Source organism: Schistocerca serialis, chromosome 9 (genome assembly GCF_023864345.2).
Source record: "Schistocerca serialis cubense isolate TAMUIC-IGC-003099 chromosome 9, iqSchSeri2.2, whole genome shotgun sequence".
NCBI classification, from domain to species: Eukaryota; Metazoa; Arthropoda; class Insecta; order Orthoptera; family Acrididae; genus Schistocerca; species Schistocerca serialis.
The window spans coordinates 60,112,407-60,135,222 of record NC_064646.1 but is presented as its reverse complement, the minus strand read 5'-3'; the positions used below and the strand labels follow the sequence as shown (position 1 = coordinate 60,135,222).

At 45.9% G+C, this 22,816-nt stretch overlaps 1 protein-coding gene across 4 annotated transcripts in view; it reads right to left on the bottom strand.

The window, feature by feature from the left end:
* The window catches only part of LOC126418646 (putative fatty acyl-CoA reductase CG5065), a 244,239-nt gene that overhangs the window by 18,729 nt on the left and 202,694 nt on the right, over positions 1-22,816 (bottom strand). For 3 of the 4 annotated variants that reach the window (XM_050085511.1, XM_050085510.1, XM_050085513.1), the window contains one exon: positions 6,761-7,009. The exons of the other annotated variant lie outside the window; for it this stretch is intronic. In XM_050085511.1, coding sequence (XP_049941468.1) covers positions 6,761-7,009 — 249 coding nt within the window. The remainder of the gene's footprint in view (positions 1-6,760; positions 7,010-22,816) is intronic. 4 annotated transcript variants of the gene reach the window in all.

Genomic DNA, 22,816 nt, shown 5'->3' with positions numbered 1-22,816 from the left:
CCAGCTAACATTAAGGAGAAACAGCTGTCACCAGAAAGTGGAACAAGGCACGCAGAACGCTGACAGTATTGTGTAGAACACATTGGAATACCTCCTAATATCGCGTCGGACCTCCTCTTGCTGAAGGTGAAAGACGAAATTAAAAAGGCCGGTCTTAGACTGAATGTGAAGAAAACGAAAATTATGGCAACTACACCTACCGATTCGTGGTGATATAGCAGGAGAAATCATGGAGGTAGTGACCACATTCAGTTATCTCGGTTCCCAGATATCTGCTGATGGCGACTGCAGCCATGAAATCCGGAGACGCCTGTTGCTCGGTAGACAGGCGATGTCAAACCTTGACAAGGTTATAAGGTCCAGAGATATAACACTAGCAACAAAGATCCGTATTGTGAGGGCTACGGTCTTTCCAGTTGTGATGTATGGATGTGAGACATGGATCATTAGAAGGGTTGAACGGCGAAGAATTGACTCCTTCGAATTGTGGTGTTGGAGGAAACTTCTTAGAGTTCCATGGACTGCAAAGAGAACCAACAGATCAATATTGGAGCAAATAAATCCTGATTTCTCCCTGGAAGATCTAATGTTAAAACAAAAGCTGACCTACTTTGGACACACAATGCGAAGGCATGCCTCGCTGGAAAAAAACATTAATGCTGGGGAAGATTGAAGGAACTAGAAGAAGAGGACGTCAGAGGATGAGATGGGTCGATGGCATCACAGAAACAATGTGTTCCAACCTGGAAGGTGTACGGGAGAAAGTCCAAGACAGGAAAAAGTGGCGTGATTTGGTTCATGGGGTCACGAAGAGTCGGAACCGACTAAACGAATAGAGAGAGAGAGAGAGAGAGAGAGAGAGAGAGAGAGAGCAGCTAGACGTGGCGTGGACTCAGCAAGTCGTTGGAAGTGCATTGCAAAAATATTGAGCCACGCTGCCCCTATAGCCGTCCATAACTGCGAAAGTGTTGCCGATAGAAGATTTTGTCCACGAACTGACCTCTCTACATTATGTCCTATAAATGTTCGATAGAATTCATGTCGGGCGATCCGAGAGGCCGAACACTTCGTCTGAATTGTCTAGAACGTTCTTCAAACCAACTGCGAACAATTGTGACACCGTTACGTGTAATCGTTGTTCCGGAAAGTGAAGTCCGTGAATGGTTGCAAATGGTCTCCAAGCAGCCGAACGTAACAACTGCAGTCAACAATCGGCTCAGTTGGACCAGAGGGCCCAGTCCATTCCATGTAAACACAGCTTGCACCAATATGGAGTCACTACCAGCCCGCACAATCGTTTGTTGACAACTTGGACCCACTGCTTCGTGGGGTATGCACTACACTCGAACCTCACCATCAACTCTTACCACCTGAAATCGGGAATCACCAGGCCATGGGATTCGAGTCGTCAAGGGTTCAAATGGTTGAAATGGCTCTGAGCACTTCTGGACTTAACATCTGAGGTCATCAGTCCCCTAGAACTAGAAACTACTTAAACCTAAATAACCTAAGGACATCGCACACATCCAAGCCCGAGGCAGGATTCGAACCTGCGACCGTAGCAGTCGCGCGGCTCCGGACTGAAGCGCCTAGAAGCACTCGGCCACAGCGGCCGGCAGTCGTCAAGGGTCCAAACGATATGGTCAGGAGCCTGGGAGAGGCGTAGCAGGCGATGTCGCGCGTAAGCAAAAGCACTCAAGTCGGTCGTATGCTGCCGTAGCCCATGAGCGTCAAATTCCGCCGGACAGTCCTTAAGGGTACGTTCGTCGTACGCTCCACATTGATTTCTGCGATAATTTCACACAGTGTTGTTTGCTGTCAGCACTGACAACTCTACGCAAACATCGGTGCCCTCAGTCGTTAAGTGAAGGCCGTCTGTCACTGCGTTGTCCATGGTGAGAGGTGATGCCTCAAATTGGGTATTCTCGGAACACTCTCGACACTGTGGATCTCGGAGTACTGAACTCCCATTCTGAAATGGAATGTGCCATTAGTCTATCTCCAGCTACCATTCCGTGTTCAGAGTCCGTTAATTCCCGTCACGCGACCATAATCACTTCAGAAAGCTGTTCGCTTGACTCATATGACTAATAATGACAGCTTCGCCAATGCGCTGCCCTTTTATATCTTGCGTACGCGATTTTCCATGTGTATATGTGCATGACTTCTGCCGCTTCAGTGTACGCCATCCTTAAGCAAAACTGCCAATCACTCTACAAATTCTGGAAAAATGGCAAAAATCATCTACTCGTAATGAAACTTCCTGGCAGATTAAAACTGTGTGCCGGGCCGAGACTCGAACTCGGGACATTTGCGGACAACTGCTTTACCAACTGAGCTACCCAAGTACGACTCACGCCCCGTCCTCACAGCTTTACTTCTGTCAGTATCTCGTCTCCTACCTTCCAAACTTTACAGAAGCTCTTCTGCGATCCTTGCAAAACTAGTTCTCCTGAAAGAAAGGATGTTGCGGAGACATGACTTAGCCACAGTCTGGGGAATGTTTCCAGAAGAGATTTTCACTCTGCAGCGGAGTGTGCGCCGATATGAAACCCCCTGGCAGATTAAAACTGTGTGCCGGACCGAGACTCGAACTCGGGACCTTTGCCTTTCGCGGACAAGCTTCTGTTAAGTTTGGAAGGTAGGAGACGAGATACTGGCAGGAGTAAAGCTGTGAGGATGGGGCGTGAGTCGTGCTTGGGTAGCTCAGTTGGTAGAGCACTGGCCCACGAAAGGCAATGGCCCTGAGTTCGAGTCTCGGCCCGGCACACAGTTTTAATTTGCCAGTAAGTTTCATATTAGCGCACACTCCGCTGCAGAGTGAAAATCTCATTCTGAAACTACTCGTAATAATAGCAGTATTACCACATCTGATGCGTAATCAATGACACAATAACAGGGGAAAGCGTCTATGCTGAAGAGCTTTTCAAATTGCAGTAAGCTTAAGACAGAGAGAATCGTGCTGTGTGTGGTGCTAATTTTGTATGCAACACTTCACAGTCGGCACAGAACGTTATTAATTTAGTCGCTGGTGCTTTCGTACGAACGACGCTTCCAGGCTACTGCAGTATTCATACGAGAATTGAGGTGTAATGTGACGGCTGTCATACGAGGTGGTTACCTGTCACGAACCGGTGGGCGCAGTGTAATCTCAGGGAGTGGCGACCCTGTCCTACAAGAGCACACGTTTCTCCTCTCCTGCACCTCCTGAGGGGAACATTCCCTAAAACGCTTATCCATCTAAGTTTCTACTAACCTCTATACAGGTATCCACCTCGTCTCGATCCACATTGGACCAGCATGAGAAGATATGGTCCAAACCTTCCCTGAATGAATATCTCTAACGTTAAAACAAGTACACCGCAGGCAAATAGTGATGGAGGTTCGGAATATCGGTGTGAAATGTGGAGTCTGGAGGCGTAAAGGGGCAAAATATCGACTTATCATATTAAACAACAACAGGAGCATAAAGTAATTAGGATCAATTGCAAAGCATCAAACGAGATAGTGAACGAATCTCCAAAGCGAAACGCCTACTGTCCTCAAGCCTGGGCACGTCTTACTTCAGAATACATCAGAATAACTCAGACGTAAATTCACATATTGGCGGCGTAGCTCTGCTAGTTCACAACAGGAGGAAAGGCCTCGTCACCAAGGCTATATCTACACTCCTGGAAATGGAAAAAAGAACACGTTGACACCGGTGTGTCAGACCCACCATACTTGCTCCAGACACTGCGAGAGGGCTGTACAAGCAATGATCACACGCACGGCACAGCGGACACACCAGGAACCGCGGTGTTGGCCGTCGAATGGCGCTAGCTGCGCAGCATTTGTGCACCGCCGCCGTCAGTGTCAGCCAGTTTGCCGTGGCATACGGAGCTCCATCGCAGTCTTTAACATTGGTAGCACGCCGCGACAGCGTGGACGTGAACCGTATGTGCAGTCGACGGACTTTGAGCGAGGGCGTATAGTGGGCATGCGGGAGGCCGGGTGGACGTACCGCCGAATTGCTCAACACGTGGGGCGTGAGGTCTCCACAGTACATCGATGTTGTCGCCAGTGGTCGGCGGAAGGTGCACGTGCCCGTCGACCTGGGACCGGACCGCAGCGACGCACGGATGCACGCCAAGACCGTAGGAGCCTACGCAGTGCCGTAGGGGACCGCACCGCCACTTCCCAGCAAATTAGGGACACTGTTGCTCCTGGGGTATCGGCGAGGACCATTCGCAACCGTCTCCATGAAGCTGGGCTACGGTCCCGCACACCGTTAGGCCGTCTTCCGCTCACGCCCCAACATCGTGCAGCCCGCCTCCAGTGGTGTCGCGACAGGCGTGAATGGAGGGACGAATGGAGACGTGTCGTCTTCAGCGATGAGAGTCGCTTCTGCCTTGGTGCCAATGATGGTCGTATGCGTGTTTGGCGCCGTGCAGGTGAGCGCCACAATCAGGACTGCATACGACCGAGGCACACAGGGCCAACACCCGGCATCATGGTGTGGGGAGCGATCTCCTACACTGGCCGTACACCACTGGTGATCGTCGAGGGGACACTGAATAGTGCACGGTACATCCAAACCGTCATCGAACCCATCGTTCTACCATTCCTAGACCGGCAAGGGAACTTGCTGTTCCAACAGGACAATGCACGTCCGCATGTATCCCGTGCCACCCAACGTGCTCTAGAAGGTGTAAGTCAACTACCCTGGCCAGCAAGATCTCCGGATCTGTCCCCCCTTGAGCATGTTTGGGACTGGATGAAGCGTCGTCTCACGCGGTCTGCACGTCCAGCACGAACGCTGGTCCAACTGAGGCGCCAGGTGGAAATGGCATGGCAAGCCGTTCCACAGGACTACATCCAGCATCTCTACGATCGTCTCCATGGGAGAATAGCAACCTGCATTGCTGCGAAAGGTGGATATACACTGTACTAGTGCCGACATTGTGCATGCTCTGTTGCCTGTGTCTATGTGCCTGTGGTTCTGTCAGTGTGATCATGTGATGTATCAGACCCCAGGAATGTGTCAATAAAGTTTCCCCTTCCTGGGACAATGAATTCACGGTGTTCTTATTTCAATTTCCAGGAGTGTATTATGCCAGAGCCAAGGTGGCCCCTGAGGGCCGGCAACCCATATTACACCACAGAGGACGGCGTTGTCTATGTCCAAGGCGAACCAAAAGCACCATGGTAAACACCGGTTATTTACATACAAGATAATGGAAACAGACATTCCGAGCACTACTTCCTGCAGGGGGAGGTCGAGCCACGGCATGCAGGAAGTGTCACTACACCAAAACCTGATTGGCTGGAGACAGCTATTTAGGGGCTAGGACCAGCCCCGAAGTTCAGTTCACTCTGGATGCCGACCTCGTGTACTTCGACCACTGAAGATTACGTCTTCGTATCTGAATTGGACTCTTACTTGTGTGCGTGTGTGCGTGTGTGCGTGTGTGCGTGTGTGCGTGTGTGCGTGTGTGCGTGTGTGCGTGTGTGCGCGCGTGTCCGTTACCACGAACCTTTGTGGAAAATTAGAATTTGTTGTTCAGTCACCAACCTTGTGAACTTACCTCAATAAAAGTTGTGTTTGTGAAAAGTTGCGAAGTGTGATTCACAACAATATCTATTTCCCACCGAGTAATCTTTCTGATACTTGGGCTGAGTACCAAGCTTAGCTTTCGAGCCAGATGTGGCTGCACACCTACTTACACCTCAACTGACGAAGAACTTGAACAGTTATATGAAGACCTGCAACAGAAAAAAATTCAGAACCACCACATTTTGCTTAATACTTAGTGATTTTAACACTAAGATAAGACTGAGGCCTCCAGAAGACCATCGCTTCGTTGGAAATTTGGGACTTTCAACGTGAAACCACAAAGGACAAATGATGAATATTCCTAAAAACCAACAGAAAAGCTAAGTGGAACTGAAATGAACGAACTCACGACAGAAATTACGAACATCATTGGAACAGCAGTAAAAGATGTTTATACTGTATGAATACATTTTGCAAGGGAAATCCGAAAAGAAAGTGGACCTTGAGAAGACCTCACAACACGGTTAAAAATGAAGTAGATTACATCTTCACATCGAACAATCAAATTACTCAGATGTGTTAGTCATAACTTGCTTCTAAGTAGGTAGTGCTTTCGACGATTTAGAGACAGGGACCGTATTAACACTCAACTGGTGAGAAAACATATGATGGGACCAGCAATAAATGAGTTCAGCCAAAGCATAGACAAGAAACTGCCATAGGAAACGTAAGACGGATGAAGCTGAAAGAACTCTCGACAGAAACCACCAGCAGCATTCCAGCAGCAGTAAAGAAAGTCAGTGCACTCCAGAAACAGAAAAACCTGAGAGTCAGCCTCGAAAGAGAATAGCTTATAGAAGAAAAGCGAAAACCTGACAGAGAGGCCGCCAAACAAAGAGACCTCAACAAAAAAGGAAAGAAGGCCATCAGAAGAGATCAGTGGACGCCGATCACAAGACTGATTGAGAAGACCTTCAAGGTCGACCTCAACATGAGTCTTTCGTTCGGTTCAATCAAAAGACAAGCTTATCACTCACAATGCTGGGAAGAGTTGGTGAGAAGTTGATAATGCAAGAGACGAAATTACAGAGACTGTCGAGGACTTACATCGCAGGCTCTATAATCCATCACTGTCAAGCCAAAGCCTGCATGCCGAATCACGAAGATCGGAAGAACTGGACGTCGTTTACGGTAGTCTGGTGGAGAGCACAGTGCGGTACTCACCGCAGCTTCCAGTGCGCGAGGAGCGCGACGTAGTCGATGACGTAGGCAGGCAGCAGCTGCAACAGCAGCCGGCACAGCAGGTAGACGGGCCGGTGGCGGGTGACCCATAGCGAGCAGCACCACACCGCCGCCTTGGGAGGCCAGACCGCCGCGCAGCGGCCAACGCTGCTTACGAAGTCACCGTACGTCAGCGGCGCGTCGCTTGACGTCACGCAGTTGTACACCTTGGGCCGCCCAGTGCACTCCCGACTGCAACCAACACAGCGCAGAGTGAGTAGTTACACAGCACTGCGTATCTACAGAAAGCCTGGTTGCCTGTGTGCCCATTGGTCGTACGATAGACGACTAGTACACACAAAACATGACAGAACACAATAACTTAGAGAGGAGACCTTGCGGACTGAAACACCAGGTTAGCCGAGAGTTTTCGTCGACTACAGTTACATACATACCAGTCTCCCAGATACTCTCCCACCCAGGACTAAGGATTTTTACAGCCTGCTGCTGCACTGTGTTCCCCGGAATGTGATGGAGACCAAACATCCCTCCATCTAGTGGCCCATAGTGTGGACTACCGTCCACTAGCCTTTCCTCCCTACGAACGTCCGGGCACTGTGGTATCACATAGTCAACAGGAAATTTGCCACGAAGCAGCGACTGCACAACATTGGCTTGTCAGAATCCGCTCTTTGTCTCCTTTGCCAGCAACTGGACAATGATGAACACCGTCTGACATGCGCCTCATCGCAAGATGTATGGCGCTTCGTGCAGCAAATCATTGCCTGCTATCTCCGGGTGCCACCAGACACAATCGAACCTCGAATGTTTCTCTACCCGGAGGACAGACATTTTCCCACCGCCAAATGTCACGCGATTACGTGGGTCAAAGGGTGGGGCGGTCGCTTGTCTCTTTCATGAGGGACCTAAATCCCGCCTTGACTTCTGGACCTATTTACGAACAGTCCATGCAGCTCTCGAAAACACGCCGCATTACCGAACATTATTTGCTAACTATCTTCGAGCGGTCTTTGATAGACCTCCACTGAGTTGGGGGGTGTCTGGCTCAGAGGGCACCTACCCCTCCTCTCCCGGCGGTGTCTGAGTTTAAACCGCCTACGATCGATTCTACTTCTGACCTCCGGGGATGGGCGAGCGCGTCGCAGATTGCGCGGATTTTATTTCTTTTTGCTTTTCCTTTTTCTTTACACAGAATTTATATTTCTTTTTCTCTTTCGCCGATGTATTCACATAATTTCATGATAACAGTGAATATTACAAAAACACATGCAAATAAATAAATAACAACAACACTACTGTTGATTCCTGTGTCTCCCACTTCACTAAGCACCACAGGCTCGGTGGTGGTGAGGGGGACACTGTGGCCAGGCCTCGGGTTTCGACCCCTGCCCACTTTGCCCCCCGAGCCCCCACCGGTCCACTACCACCCCAAAAAATAGAAAACAAAACAAAAAATATTAACAAAAACAAAAATGACAAAAAATAAGAAAAAAACAAAAAAAAAATAAAAGTTGGTAGAGAGAAAAAAAGCGGTCTTAGGTTAAAAAAAAAGAGCACTAATGCGCTGCTTCCTGGACTCGGGTAAGCGCGCTTGGCCTGGATCGAATCCGCCCAGCGGATTACTGACGGTGGCCAGTGTGCCACCAGCCCAGATGTGGTTTTTAGGCGGTTTTCCACATCCCGCTAGGTGAATACCGGGCTGGTCCCCACGTTCCGTCTCAGTTACACGAGTTGCAAACATCTGAACACGTTCGCACTATTCCATGTATTACACTAGACGCTGACAGCTGGGATACACTAATTCTGTCCTGGGGGGTAGGGGAGGCGGCAGGAAGGGCATCCGGCCACCCCTTAAAAACTAACCTTGCCAAATCCGTTCCTAACCGTGCCGACCCTGCGACACCGCGGGACTAGGTACCAGCAAAAGAAAGAAGAAAGAAAGAAAGACTTCGTGGACTGATAGACATAAATATAGAACGAAGCCTGACATGGTCAGAGGGAGAGATGGAGATCTTAACGTGATTTATTAAATAAAAATATTTTTGAAAGTAAAAATTTCTAATGACTGTAGAGCCATTTTCCTATCAAAATTAAAGTTCGATAACTAGTTTCTTCAGATCTGTAACACATGTAGCAAACATAGCCTAAGAAAATTACCTGTAATCTAGTGGAATACAAAAACATTGTACAACACCTGAGTAAAAGTAATGGTGAGCCAATTCTAGATGTAAAAGTGAATATTAGACAGAGCCATTTAACAGTGTACTGTAAACTATGTTAATGCTTATCACGTAACATACCGTTCAAAATACGAAAAGGCTGTGAGTAAACGTTGGAAAGCGTCGTTAGCTGTAGTCATACAACAACACGCACTCGTAATTGCCAAAACAATAACAGTGCGTAATTTAAAACGTCATCGTTAGCAAGCCAGGTTGTAGACGTGTCGAAAGAATTGTAGATCAGAAATCTCAAAACGCTTACTCTACATCCAAGCGAATTTTAAAATATAAAGACAATACTGGCATAAAGTTAAGATTAGAATGCAGAGATCTGTATTACGTCCTACCTGACAACATGCCGTTTGTACGAAGCAGATCCTATGTAATTGGATTTAATTCACGAATAAAATCCAAGAAGCTTGTGCGTGAGTCCAAATAATTTTAAAATCATAAAAGTAACAGGGTAATGAAGTTATGAACTACGAGACAGGGAAGGTGTCTTATACAGCCAACTGGCGACGTGCCATATGTAAAAAAGATAGGCACAAGCTTCTTGGATTTTATACAGTCACGTAGGATATGCTTCCAGCGTGGCACAGCTAGGTTCAAATGGTTCAGATGGCTCTGAGCACTATGGGACTTAACTTCTGAGGTCATCAGTCCCCTAGAACCTAGAACTACTTAAACCTAACTAACCTAAGGACATCACACACATCCATGCCCGAGGCAGGATTCTAACCTGCGACTGTAGCGGTCGCGCGGTTCCAGACTGTAGCGCCTAGAACCGCTCGGCCACCCCTGCCGGCGGCACAGCTAGGAAAGCAGTTGATTCGATTTCTGTCGACGATGTGGCCACAGTATTGCAGGAGGGGTCGAGAGGTGGTGTGCAAACGTGCAGCGCTCGGAGAATTGCGGAAGTGGACAATAAATGGCCACAGAACATCCTGTGGAGAGACGAAGCCCATTTCCAAGGACATGTCAATACTCAGAATTGCACAATACAGGCAACGGAAAATTCGCACGAACGTCAACCGGAACTTCTTCATTCTGCAAACGTGACTGTGTCTTGCGGGTTGACAGCATCGTTTATTGTACGGTCGCATTTTTTCGAAGAGATGAGTCGCGCGGATCCTGTTACCTGTACCGTAGCTGGTAAACAATATGAGAATTTTTTGCTCACCAAAGCCATTTCAACCCTTTAACAGGGTGAATGAGTGTGTAGGATGATTTTTATGCGAGATGAGGCCCTTCCGCACATTGCACAGCCTTTGAATCGACTGCTGCACACTTCTTTCAGAAATGCTAGAATTTTGGGCCTCATCTCCCTACAGCCTGGCCGTCCAGATCATCTGATGTTAATCCGTGTAAGTTATGGCTGTGGGGTTATCTGAAAGATGTGTTTAGTGTTGCAACTACGAACATAGCTGAATCGAAGGCACGCATTGCGCAACACGTTCTGAACGTGACTCGCGACACACTCCGATGTTGTAGAAAATGCTGTTTTTCGATTTCAGCTTATGGCACAAAACGATGGACGGCATACCTAGCAGATCTTGCGCCAATCTCACGACAGTTAGAAACCGATGTCGTTTTGCCTTTTGTGCGGTTCTTGGCCCCAGGTCTATTTAAATCCTATGACATTTTGATTTTTATGCGGTTTTTGAACTCGGGACAGCAGAAAACCGATTTTTCCCACCCTATGTGGTACGGCCTTGCCGTGGTTGGATGGGCTTACTTAAGTAACAGTGCCGCAACTGTTGACTGCCGAACTTGTGTGTTCATGCGCATTGATCAGTACGGATGGTCTAATGTGCAACTCAAACCATAAATGTCGCACTGCGATTCATCTGCCATTTGTAGCCGGCCCCAGTTATGTAACGACCCTTACAGGTTTATCTGTTGGTAAAATATTAAGTACTGTTAAATATTTTTGTTCTGTGACATTTCCTCCTGCGTCAACAACATGATGTTCAAATCTGACGTCGTTCTGAGCAGTGGTTCTCTTTCTACGTTGTTTTGAAATTGGAATTTTAATTATGGACAACCCTTACCTACCTACACACACAAACACACACACACACACACACACACACACACACACACACACACACACACACAAGACACACACATGATAAAAGCTTAATTAATCTAGACTAGCAAAATTAGAAATATTATTATAATAATATTTCCTAAAAGGTGGAAGAATCACCAGTGATTGATTAGTGGTGTGACGATGGAAAAGGCAGTGGAAACCACCATTGGAAAAACATTCCGGATTATTCACCCATTCGGATCTCCGATAAACAACCGCCAAGTAGGGGATAACTATGGAAAAGAGATTGATCACCAACAAAAAGTCCGCGGCTCGTGGTCTTGCGGTAGCGTTCTCGCTTCCCGCGCACGGGGTCCCGGGTTCGATTCCCGGCGGGGTCAGGGATTTTCTCTGCCTCGAGATGACTGGGTCTTGTGTGTCTTTCATCATAATTTCATCCTCATTCACTCGCAAGTCGCCGTAGTGATGTTAAAGAACTTGTGGAGCGGCGGCCGAACCGCCCCGCGAGGGGTCTCCCGCCCACCAATGCCATACGCTCATTACATTACCAACAAAAAGGTTACATTCTACGATACGGACCACAGAATATCAAAAGTCTATATGCTAAAACTACGAAATCTGAAAAGGGAAATGCAAAGACTCAGTATACACTGCCTAAAAAAAATAATAAGTATTCAGAAAGGGATGAGGAAACGAAATGAAACCTCACGGTTTAAGAGAATATGTACTGTTATTTCAATGATTACGAAATCGAGTCAAATGTACGAAGAACTTGGCAGAGCCCACTTAGCAGTTTAACTTGTGTCCCTTCTGGTCTCTATAACGCACTGATTCGGTTAGTAAGGGTATCATGTAGCCATGGTATATAATCTCCTGAGACAACCTGGCCCAAAATTGTTGTAACTGCTTCTTGGTATCCTGGATATTGGCGTGGGATGGAGCAAACGTTCGAGCTGGTTCTGCACACGTTCTATAGGAGACAGATCTACGGATATTGCTCGCCATGGAAGTCGCCCAGTGAATGCATACAAACACTTCTTACTTACGGACGTGCATTCTCCTTCAGAAAAGTGGCACCAAGATACCGTCACATGAGATGTTACACATAGGAGCGTACTGGCGTCCGTGAGGTACCAGTGTGTTGTCACAGTTCCCTCACTCACCATCAGCCGTTCCCTGCAGTCATACCCAACGGCTCGTCACACTGTAGCACCGGTAGTAGTCTCTCTGTCCCTCTCTGAAACATTAAAAGAACGGTATCTTTTCCCCGCCGCCGTCATACTGGCAGGTTATGGCCGTCTGGGGTAGTATAGAACGTCATCGATGAACACAATGCGACGTCGTGCATCAGCAGAACATGCTTACGGCTACACTCTAAATACAGCCATTTGTCTTGTATGTTACGGGCAGTCCATGTGTGTGGCAGTAATTCTCTGGTCTGCCTGCTGCTCGTCTCCAGCCAGTGGTGTGGGAGGGCACAGATGGTTTCAGGACGTCAGTTACTTGTTATCGGATGGCAAGAGTACAGGTAGAGGGATTTCAATGTGCCTGGTGCACAAAACAGCGTTCCTCCCTTTTGGTGGTCAGACATGGTCGACCAGAACCGTGAAGACAAGTACGTCCGCCCTTGCAGGCCAAAATCGGGCCACTGTCACATCCGAACGTCCCACAAAACTGAATAATGCGTGGTGGTCAAATGGACGCCCGCAACGAGACGGTTTCTCAAACTCTGTCTAGTGCTGTCTCGCTTGACTGGTGTCCCGCACGTGTTCTTCATAGTGGTCACTCAACATCTGACGTGCTTCAAATCAAATGATGTCAGACTTCAAGTGAAACGTAAGGTGATACACCATCTTGCTGGAAGCAGAGTCCTGATGCATATGCAGTGGCACATCTTCCAAGAGCACTTGCGGTTTGCTATTAACGAATTTCAAGTATGCAGCACTCATGAGAAGCGCTGGAGGAAGGCATGGCGCAGTCGCAGTAACATGTCAGTCCAGGAACCCTGCCACAATCTTCATACCGTATCGTTCCTGAAACCCATTTGGGGTGGGCGCAACATCTAGGTTTTCATCAGATTGCACATGACTACATGACTGTTGTCGAAACTGTGAACACTTCCGTCCGTGAGAAGGATTTACCGTGGAAAGTCGGTGTCGTCCACATAATGGTGCAAGGATCACTTGCAGAAGTGGGCTCGTGACGCAAAATCTTGGATGCATTGCCTGTACCTTCTTAGGAGTGGTACAGGTGTAGCTAGCTGCTCATGCATAACAGGCTCCTCTTCCACTGCATGGGCTGTATAGCCTTTCCAATGTCGTGTGTGCTGCGCAGCGATGGAGTACCACAGTGGGCGCTGCTGGTGGTGAATGCACCCACCTACGAGACCCACTTGTACACTGTAGCAAAGTGGAGTGCAAATGTGTCAGGCAGGCTGGAAAACGCTCCGTGTATAACTGACGAACAGCTCTCTCATTGTAGTTCGCCGTGGTCAACAGCAACACACCAAAAATTAAATGTACATACAACTTGCATTCTCTACTGTAGTCAATGATTACTTCTGTACAGTAGTACAGTGTGAGCAAAGACACAATCGCAACAGCCTCTCTGGGTAGATTATGCCGCGCGGGATTAGCCGAGCGGTCTTAGGCGCTGCAGTCATGGACTGTGAGGCTGGTCCCGGCGGAGGTTCGAGTCCTCCCTCGGGCATGGGTGTGTGTGTTTGTCCTTAGGATAATTTAGGTTAAGTAGTGTGTAAGCTTAGGGACTGATGACCTTAGCGGTTAAGTCCCATAAGATTTCACACACATTTGAACATTTTTGGGTAGATTATGAAGTCGACTGCATGGCTTATAAACAAACCTGTAGTTGGCGGGGGACAACAGGTGACAAGTGAATGACGTACGTAATACCCTAGTCAGTGGCGCCGAAAATGGAGATTCGAACGTCTGTTGTGGTATTTAGCACGTAGCGCGAAAACGGTACATTTCCGGACATTAGTTCCTATGCCAAACTTAACCTCCCTGGTCCCCACTACAAATCCGCAGCGCCGGAAATTTATTTACACCATGTATACTTTCTGAGGCCTGGTAACAACATTAAAACATGATCAGCACCACTGCACCATGGTTGCCATTCCACCTGTCACAGAGAACTGGAACTCTAACTATTTACGTATCTGCTGATGGCGTCTACGTGCAGCAACGAATAACCAAAATGGATCCATCACAATGAATACCTTATTAAACTACTATGCGAGCAATCTAGATTTTATAACGTAACATCTATGAGAGATTTTCTACACTGCAAGCTTATTGGATCGTAAATGTACGAAGTTACATTGACATCCGTCTATATCTTCTGTCTTTATTTTCTCTGTCAGGCAATATGGATATAGTGGAGGCGGTCTTACGGTCAGAAGAATATGGGGTAATACAGTACAAGAAAACGGTGCAGCTACAGTGGAGCAGAGAGTGAGTTACTATGAACAGTTTAGTGATAGAATTATTTTCATCAGAACCGACAACAACCCAACGCCGACAACACTAGTTCATGTATACATGCTGATTTCACAAGCAAAAAATGACATTATAAAGTGTACTGAATGTGTACTTCAGTATGTATGGAGAGATGAAAATCTAATTATGATGAGTCGCTCGAACGTCGAAGTAACTGAGGAAACAGAAGAAATAGTTATGTGAGAATACGGGTTTGGTGGTAGGAATGAGAGAGGGGGAACACTAATTGAGTTGTGCACTAAGTTACAGACAGTAATAGCGAGAAAACTCTAAAAATCACGAGAGGAGGCGGTGTATTTGGTAAAGGCCTGACAATATGTTAAGATACCAGCTGGAATGCATCATGGCTAGACAGATTCCTAATTGAGGTATCGAATTTTTAAACAGATATAGGTTCAAATCACAACGTAGTTATAAGCAACAGTAGACTGAAGTAAAAGAGAGTCATTTGGATAAAACAATGTGGGAAGAAGTAGTACAGTGAAATAGTGATGAAATTACCTTCTATATGATTGCAGTTTACTTTATAACAAACACAATCTTGGTTTGATTCCCGTTTGTACTGCTACTGCCTCTCATCAACGAGAAAAGTATAGTCCGATACCTTACCCGTTACACACACTCATGACGATTTTCAATTCCTTCGCAGGAGTAACATTATCAGCGAAAAGATGATGTAGTATTAGCCGTTAGTGTTACAGTCTCTTGCATTTACCTTTCAGGTATAAGATGTATGAGGTGGTTGTGTTGATAGTTTTTGAATTAACTGCAAACTCTGATCTCGAAGAACCCTCCCATTGACTAGCTTTCCGTGCTCCAGTAGGATGGCGAAAGCCCTATACGTACTGAAAAGTTTATGCTACATGATGAGGTTGAATTCGACCACAAGAGGATACTGCAGTCCGTTCTGTTCGTACTTTACTTACCAGTATGTAAGGCGAGTGCTGCTTCAGAAGCCAAGGCACCATATTTGGGTTTCAGAATTCCTTAAAAACTTTATATATGTGTATCAAATGGTCGATAGTGATACTCCACATACGGCTTTACAAAAACTAAAAAATAGTTTATGGTCCCCGTCTCCTGTTCTGCCATCTTAATGTTCTGAATCAAAACTGAAAACAGTCATGACTCTGACCTGTTAAGTAGAACCAACAGACCATAATATATAAGGATTCAAGCAGGAATCAATCAACTCCAAAAAATTATGACTCATGTGACTGAACAGTTTCTTTACAATAAAATGAAAGTATCTTTATAAGATATAATTTGAGTGATAATATCCTTAGGACAAATTTCTCACAGGGCCATGAAGATATCATCAGCGCTCTGTCCTTAGTTACTAAACTGTTGTTATTGTGTTCTTCACTCCGAAGACTGGTTTGATGCAGCTCTTCAAGCTACCGTGCCCTGTGCAAGCCTCTTCATCTCCGAGTAACTACTGCAACCTACAGCCTTCAAAATTTGCTTACTGTATTCATCTCTTGGTCTCTCTCTACAATTTTTACCCCCCACGTTTCCCTCCGGTACTAAACTGCTGATCCCTTGACGTCTCAGAATATGTCCTACCAACCGATCCCTTCTAGTCGAGCTGTGCCACAAGTTTCTTTTCTCCCCAACTCTATTCAGTTCCCTAGATGGGTCACCATCCTGGTTTGCTGAGTGCTGTCGGCAAGAGGGATGCATTCAGCTCTTGTGAGGCCAATTGAGGATTTATTTGACAGAAGCAGCGGCACTGGTCACGGAAACTGACAACGGCCGGGAGAGTGGTGTCTGACCACATGCCCCTCCGTACCCGCACCCTTTTTGCTCTGTTCAGTACCTCCTCATTCGTTACGTGATCTACTACCCATCTAATCTTCAGCATTCTTCTGTAGCATTATATTTCAAAAGCTTCTATTCTCTTCTTGTCTAAAATGTTTATTATTGATATTTCACTTCTGTGAATGGCTACAGTCCATACAAATACTTTCAGAGACGGCTTCCTGACACCTGAATCTATACTCGATGTTAACAAATTTCTCTTCTTCAGAAACGTTTTCCTTGTCATTGCCAGTATACATTTTATATCCTCTCTACTTCGTCCATCTTTACACTCGCTTTGCTTTTGTTGATGATCACCTTACATCATCCTTTCAAGACCCTGTCCATTCCGATCAACTACTCTTCCAAGTCCTTTGCTGTCTATGAGAAAATTACGATGTCATCGGCGAACCTCAGAGTTTTTATTTCTTTTCCCTGAACTTTAATTCCTACTCCAAATTTTTCTTTTGTTTCCTTTATTTCTTGCTCAGTGTATAGATTGGATAACATAAGGGACAGGCTACAGTCCTGTCTCACTCGCTTCTCTACCACTGCTTCCCTTTCGTGCCCCTCGACTCTTACACACCGAGCGAGGTGGCGCAGTGGTTAGCACACTGGACTCGCATTCGGGAGGACGACGGTTCAATCCCGTCTCCGGCCATCCTGATTTACGTTTTCCGTGATTTCCCTAAATCGTTTCAAGCAAATGCCGGGAAGGTTCCTTTGAAAGGGCACGGCCGATTTCCTTCCCAATCCTTCCTGAACCCGAGCTTGCGCTCCGTCTCTAATGACCTCGTTGTCGACGGGACGTTAAACGCTAACCACCACCACCACCTCGAGTCTTACAACTGCCGTCTGGTTTCTGTATAAGTTGTAAACAGCCTTTCGCTCCCTGTATTTTACCCCTGATATCCTCAGATTTTCAAAAACAGTATTCCAGTCAACGTTATCAAAACCTTTCTCTAAGTCTCCAAGTGCTGTAAACGTAGGTTTACCTTTCCTTAACCCATCTTCTGTGATAAAAATGTCGTGTGACTAGGGCCTCCCGTCTGTCAGACAGTTCGCCGGGTGCAAGTCTTTCGATTTGACGCTACTTCGACTACTTGCCCGTCTATGGGGATGAAATGTTAATGATTAGGACAACACAACACCCAGTCCCTGAGCGGAGAAAGTCTGCGACCCAGCCGGTAATTGAACCCGGGCCCTTAGGATTGACATTCTGTAGCGCTGACCACTGTTCTTATTTCGTTAGATGTTGTGCGTTGCATCTGTTCGGTACGGATGTCCCAGGACACCCGTTCAAGTTCAGTGTTGAGCCGTCGACTCAGTTTTTTAATACAGAAGGCAGCTAACCCTCTGACGAACGCGCTGAGCTACCGTGCCGGCTTCCACTCAGCTACCAGGGGCGGGCTTCTTCTATGATAAGTCGTAGAGTCAATATTACCCCATGTGTTCCTTACTTTCTCCGGAATCCAAACTGATATTTATCGACATCGGCTACTGCCAGTGTTCCCATTCTTCTGTAAAGAATTATTGATAGTATTTTGCAAACATGACTTATTACGCTAATAGTTCGATAATACGCCAAACAGCACTTGCTTTCTTTGTAATTGGAATTATCATATGAAGGGCTTATTTCAGTAGTGGTACAAGACCATTTTTGTTCATATTGAGATACAGAGTCCTAAAGTTAAATGAGCGCTGAAAAATCTGAAGTTGAGATACCAGAAATATTCAAGCATATGACTTCTTGCTAGAGATGAACCTTTCTTTCTGTTTCTTTGGCTCATTAATTTCAGAAGCATTATAGACAGAAAAGTGGAGGTAGTGGACTTGTATCACTATTGAAATAAGCCCTTCATATTATTTTTGAAGTCCGAGGGTATTTTGACTGTTTCATACATCTTGCTCACCAGATCGAAGAATTTTATCATGGCTCGCTCTTGCAAGGTTATCAGTAGTTCTATCAGAATATTATTTACTCCTGGGGCCTTGTTTCAACTTACGTCTTTCAGTTCTCTGTCAAATTATTCTCGCAGTATCATATCTCCCATCTCATATTCATCTACATCCCCTTCCATTTCTATAATACTGTCCTCAAGTACACTTCCTTTCACAGACTCCACCTTTTAGCTTTCCCTTCTTTGCTTAGGTGAAGCTTTCCATCTGTGCTCTTGATGTTCATACAGCTTTTTTCCCTTTCCTCCAAAGGCATCCTTAATTTTCCCGAGCACTGTATCTATTTTCCCTAGTGATATATGTATCTAAATCCTTACATTTGTCCTCTAGCTGTTACTGCTTAGCCATTTTGCTCTACCTGTCAATCTCATTTTTTAGATGTTTGTATTCCCTTTCGCCTCCTTTATTTGCTGCATTTTTGTATTTTATCGTTTCATCAGTTAAATTCAATACGTTTTGTGTTACCTGAGGATTTCTACTAGGTCTAGTCTTTCTACCTATTTGATCTTCTGCTGCCTTCACTATTTCATCTCTCAAAGCTCCCCCCCCCTCCCCCCCACGAACCATGGACCTTACTGTTGATGGGGAGGCTTGCTTGTTGCTTGTCTCAGTGATACAGTTAGCTGTACCTTAGGTGCAACCACAATGGAGGGGTATCTGTTGAGAGGCCAGACAAACGTGTGGTTCCAGAAAAGGGGCAGCAGCCTTTTCAATAATTGCAGGGGAACGGTCGGGATGATTGACTGATCTGGCCTTGTAACATCAACCAAAGCGGCCTTGCTGTGCTGCTACTGTGAACGGCTGAATGCAAGGGGGAAACTACAGCCGTAATTTTTCCTGAAGACATGCAGCTCTACTGTATGGTTAAATGATGCTGGCATCCTCTTGGGTAAAATGTTCCGGAGGTAAAATCGTCCCGCAATCCGAATTCAGGGCAGGGACTACTCAGGAATATGTCATTATCAGGAGAAACAAAACTTGCGTTCTACGGATCGGAGTATGGAATGTGCGATCCCTTTATCGGACAGATAGGTTAGAAAATTTAAAAAGGAAAATGTATAAGTTAAAGTTATACTGGGAATTAATGAAGTTCGATGGCAGGAGGAACAAGCCTTCTAATCAGATGAATACAGGGTTATAATACAAAATCAAATAGGGGTAATGAAGTAGTAGGTTTAATAATGAATAAAAAAATAGGAGTGCAGGTAAACTACTATGAACAGCTTGAACGCATTGTGGTAGCCAAGAGTGACACAAAGCCCACAACCACCACAGTAGTACGAGTTAAGTGCCAACTAGCTCCGCAGATGAAGATATCGAAGAAATGTATGATGAGATAAAAGGATTTATGCAGATAGTTAAGGGAGACGAAAATTTAAAAATGTTGGGGAACTGGAATTAGATAGTAGGAAAAGGAGGAGAAGGAAAAATAGCAGGTGAATATGGACTGGGGAAAGAAATAAAGGAGAAAGCCACCTAGTTGAAATCTGCATAGAGCATAATTTAATCGTCGGTAGCACTTGGTTTAAGAACCATAAAAGAAGGCTGTAAATGTGGAAGAGATCTGGAAACACCAGAAGGTTTGAGACTGATTATGGAACCAGATTTTAAATTGTAAGACATCTCCGGGGGCATATGTGGGCTCTGGCCACAATTTATTGATTATGAAGTGTAGATTAAAACTTAAGAAATTGAAAAAAGGTAGGAAATTAAGGAGATGGGACCTGGATAAACTGAAAGAACTAGAGGTTGTTGAGGTTTTCAGAGGGAGCATTAGGGAACGATTGACAAGAGCAAGAGAAAGGAATACAGTAGAACAAGACACTAAAATAAAGGTTGCAAATTATTCAGCTCAAACAGGCTATACTCTCATGGAAAACTGTAATAACTAATCTACAAAAAAAATCTAGTTGTGTACGTGTATTCACATAAGTATTGGAACAAAATATATATGACCCCAAAGTACTGTTATAGAAGATGGCGACGATGACGTCATCCAAGATGACGGATGTCTCGTCATTCAAGACGGCGGATTTTGGAGTGGAAGTTTGAGTTTTGGCGGGAAGATGGGGAAATTGCGCTACCTCCACTAAACTAACCCCCCTCCCCCAGAAAAAAATGGTGGGAAGTTTATATTCCAACAGGATAATGCACTATACCTCTATTATCTCTGCTAAGCAAAGAAAATCGCGGAAAGATATCTCACTTGTGCTACCTCCACTAGGCTCAGTAAACCGACCGCCAATTCCTCCTAAAAACTGACACCAAGTTCGAATTTTTGCAGTAAACAAAGGTCACTTGGGGTTTCGCTATCAAACTAAGAAAATTGCGGTAAGATAGGTCACTCGTACTAACCTGAGTCATCTGACTGCCACCTCTTCCTACAAACTGGCGCTAAGTTTGAATTCCAACAGGATAATGCATCACACCACTGTAATCTCTACTAAGCAAAGAAAATCGCAGGAAAATAGCTCACTTGGCCTACATACACTAACCTAAGTCACCCGACCGCCACCTCTTCCTACGAACTGGCACCAAGTTAGAACTTTGGTGGTAAGCAAAAGTCAAGTCGCATATACCTACTAAGCTAAGAAAATGGCGTGAAAGAAAAGACACTCGTAATAACCTCAGTCGCCACACCGCCACCTCCTCCTAAGGATTTGTGGGAAAAAGACTTGGACATAAGTCTTTTTTTAAACAATTCCATGCAGGTGTGTTCACCACAAGGTCAGGACTCCAACTAACTTACTACAGATCGCCACCACCATAGGGCGCTCTAATCTGTGACGTAATCCAAGCTGGCGACACCTAGTGTATTCACGAAGAGCTCCAGACTCTGACTTCGTACACATAGCCACCGACAGAAGGTGCTATCGTGACTTCAGGTGATGATGCAAGTACCATTATTCAAGATGGCGGCATACAATGTGTTCACCATGATGCCTAGTACATATTGACACCACCACAGTGGGCTACTGTGGACTTGGGATGAATTTTCGCGAATGCCAGCCCACCTGGACTTGGAAGCAAATAGCTAAAAACTCCACCATGATCCTCAACCCAGCACCACGTCCCCTTATTGACGCACGTTGGCGGGCTAACGTGTACTAACATGCACTAACATGCACAGCGCATGATGTCATCGAAGATGGTGGGGCGAAATGGCGGGAAAACAGATCTGAACACAAGTCTTTATTTTGCAGGCAGTGTCTCCCACCACGATATTTAGTGTCCAACTGACCTAGTACACATTACTGCCACCAGATGTTACTGTCATCTCTCCTGTCGCCTAATCCCAGATGGTTGTCTGTAGGGGCGAAAATGGTGCAAAAATGATTCAGGCTGTGCTGGGCTGCTGGGGAGAGTAAAGAAGGAATGGACTAGATGTATTTTCGAAAACTTTTATTTACATATGGAATATACTTATCACACTGATACAAAACACATGATTGGGGTCACGACACACACAGCCCACAGATCTGTAAACTACTACTAAATAACGCTCTCCAGACACACAAACAACTCCTAATTTACCGAAATAATTTAAATACAGACATGCAGACTCCCCCTAAATAATGCAGCACAGTGATGCGTAGACATGCTCAGTACACGTAAACTGTCCAAATAATGCATAGCACAGCCTATAGACCTGCTCGCTAAATAATGCAACAGACACACAACCAACGTATGCAGACACCCCCCCCCCTCCCCCCCCTGTCCACTAGAGCCCATAGGAGGCTACCTACAGCCCTGCCAAGTGACACGGTCGTCAGCTTTCAAACTGCACATAGCTGCCCACATGCAAGATGCCTATACATCCCTTTTCATACTTGACACTAGAGAAATTCCTATCCAAATACGTGTTCACCTAGAGGCCGATGATGACACGATCGGACGGGTGTGAAGACTTACATACAAAGTGCAGATGCTCCAAGTTTGGCTGCGCATGCATGCGGATGACACGGCAAACACAGGTATAGTTTCCCCTTATACCGTCGTCACAGAACTCCAAGGCGCAGCCCCCATACTCGAGACACCTCAGGCCAGCATTGTCTTAACTGCGGATGGGAGAATAGCACAGGCTGCTTCCATCTAATGGAACATACGTGACGTGTTCAGCCGTGTGTACCTGCCCCAGCATGGCGCACACTACATCTCCCAGTGAAACGTCTGCCTGGCGGCTCACCATCTAACAACGTTCCCAATGTTATTCTTACATGACATGGCTTTGGAAAAAAAGGTCAAGTCGACCTCTCTGGAATTCTATATTGTCCCAGAAATAGTTAATGCTAGCTTTCTAGTTGTCTCAGCTTGTATGTACTGAAATTCCTACTCTAACAGAACCTGTTTACAAAAATAACATCGAATTCACTCATCCTAGCGCTCCTAACTTCTTTCCCTTCCAGATTTCAACATACACAAATATTCCCTCTACTATGTAGAGACTCCTATATCCCATCACAAACGATATCAATGCATCGAGGATTCT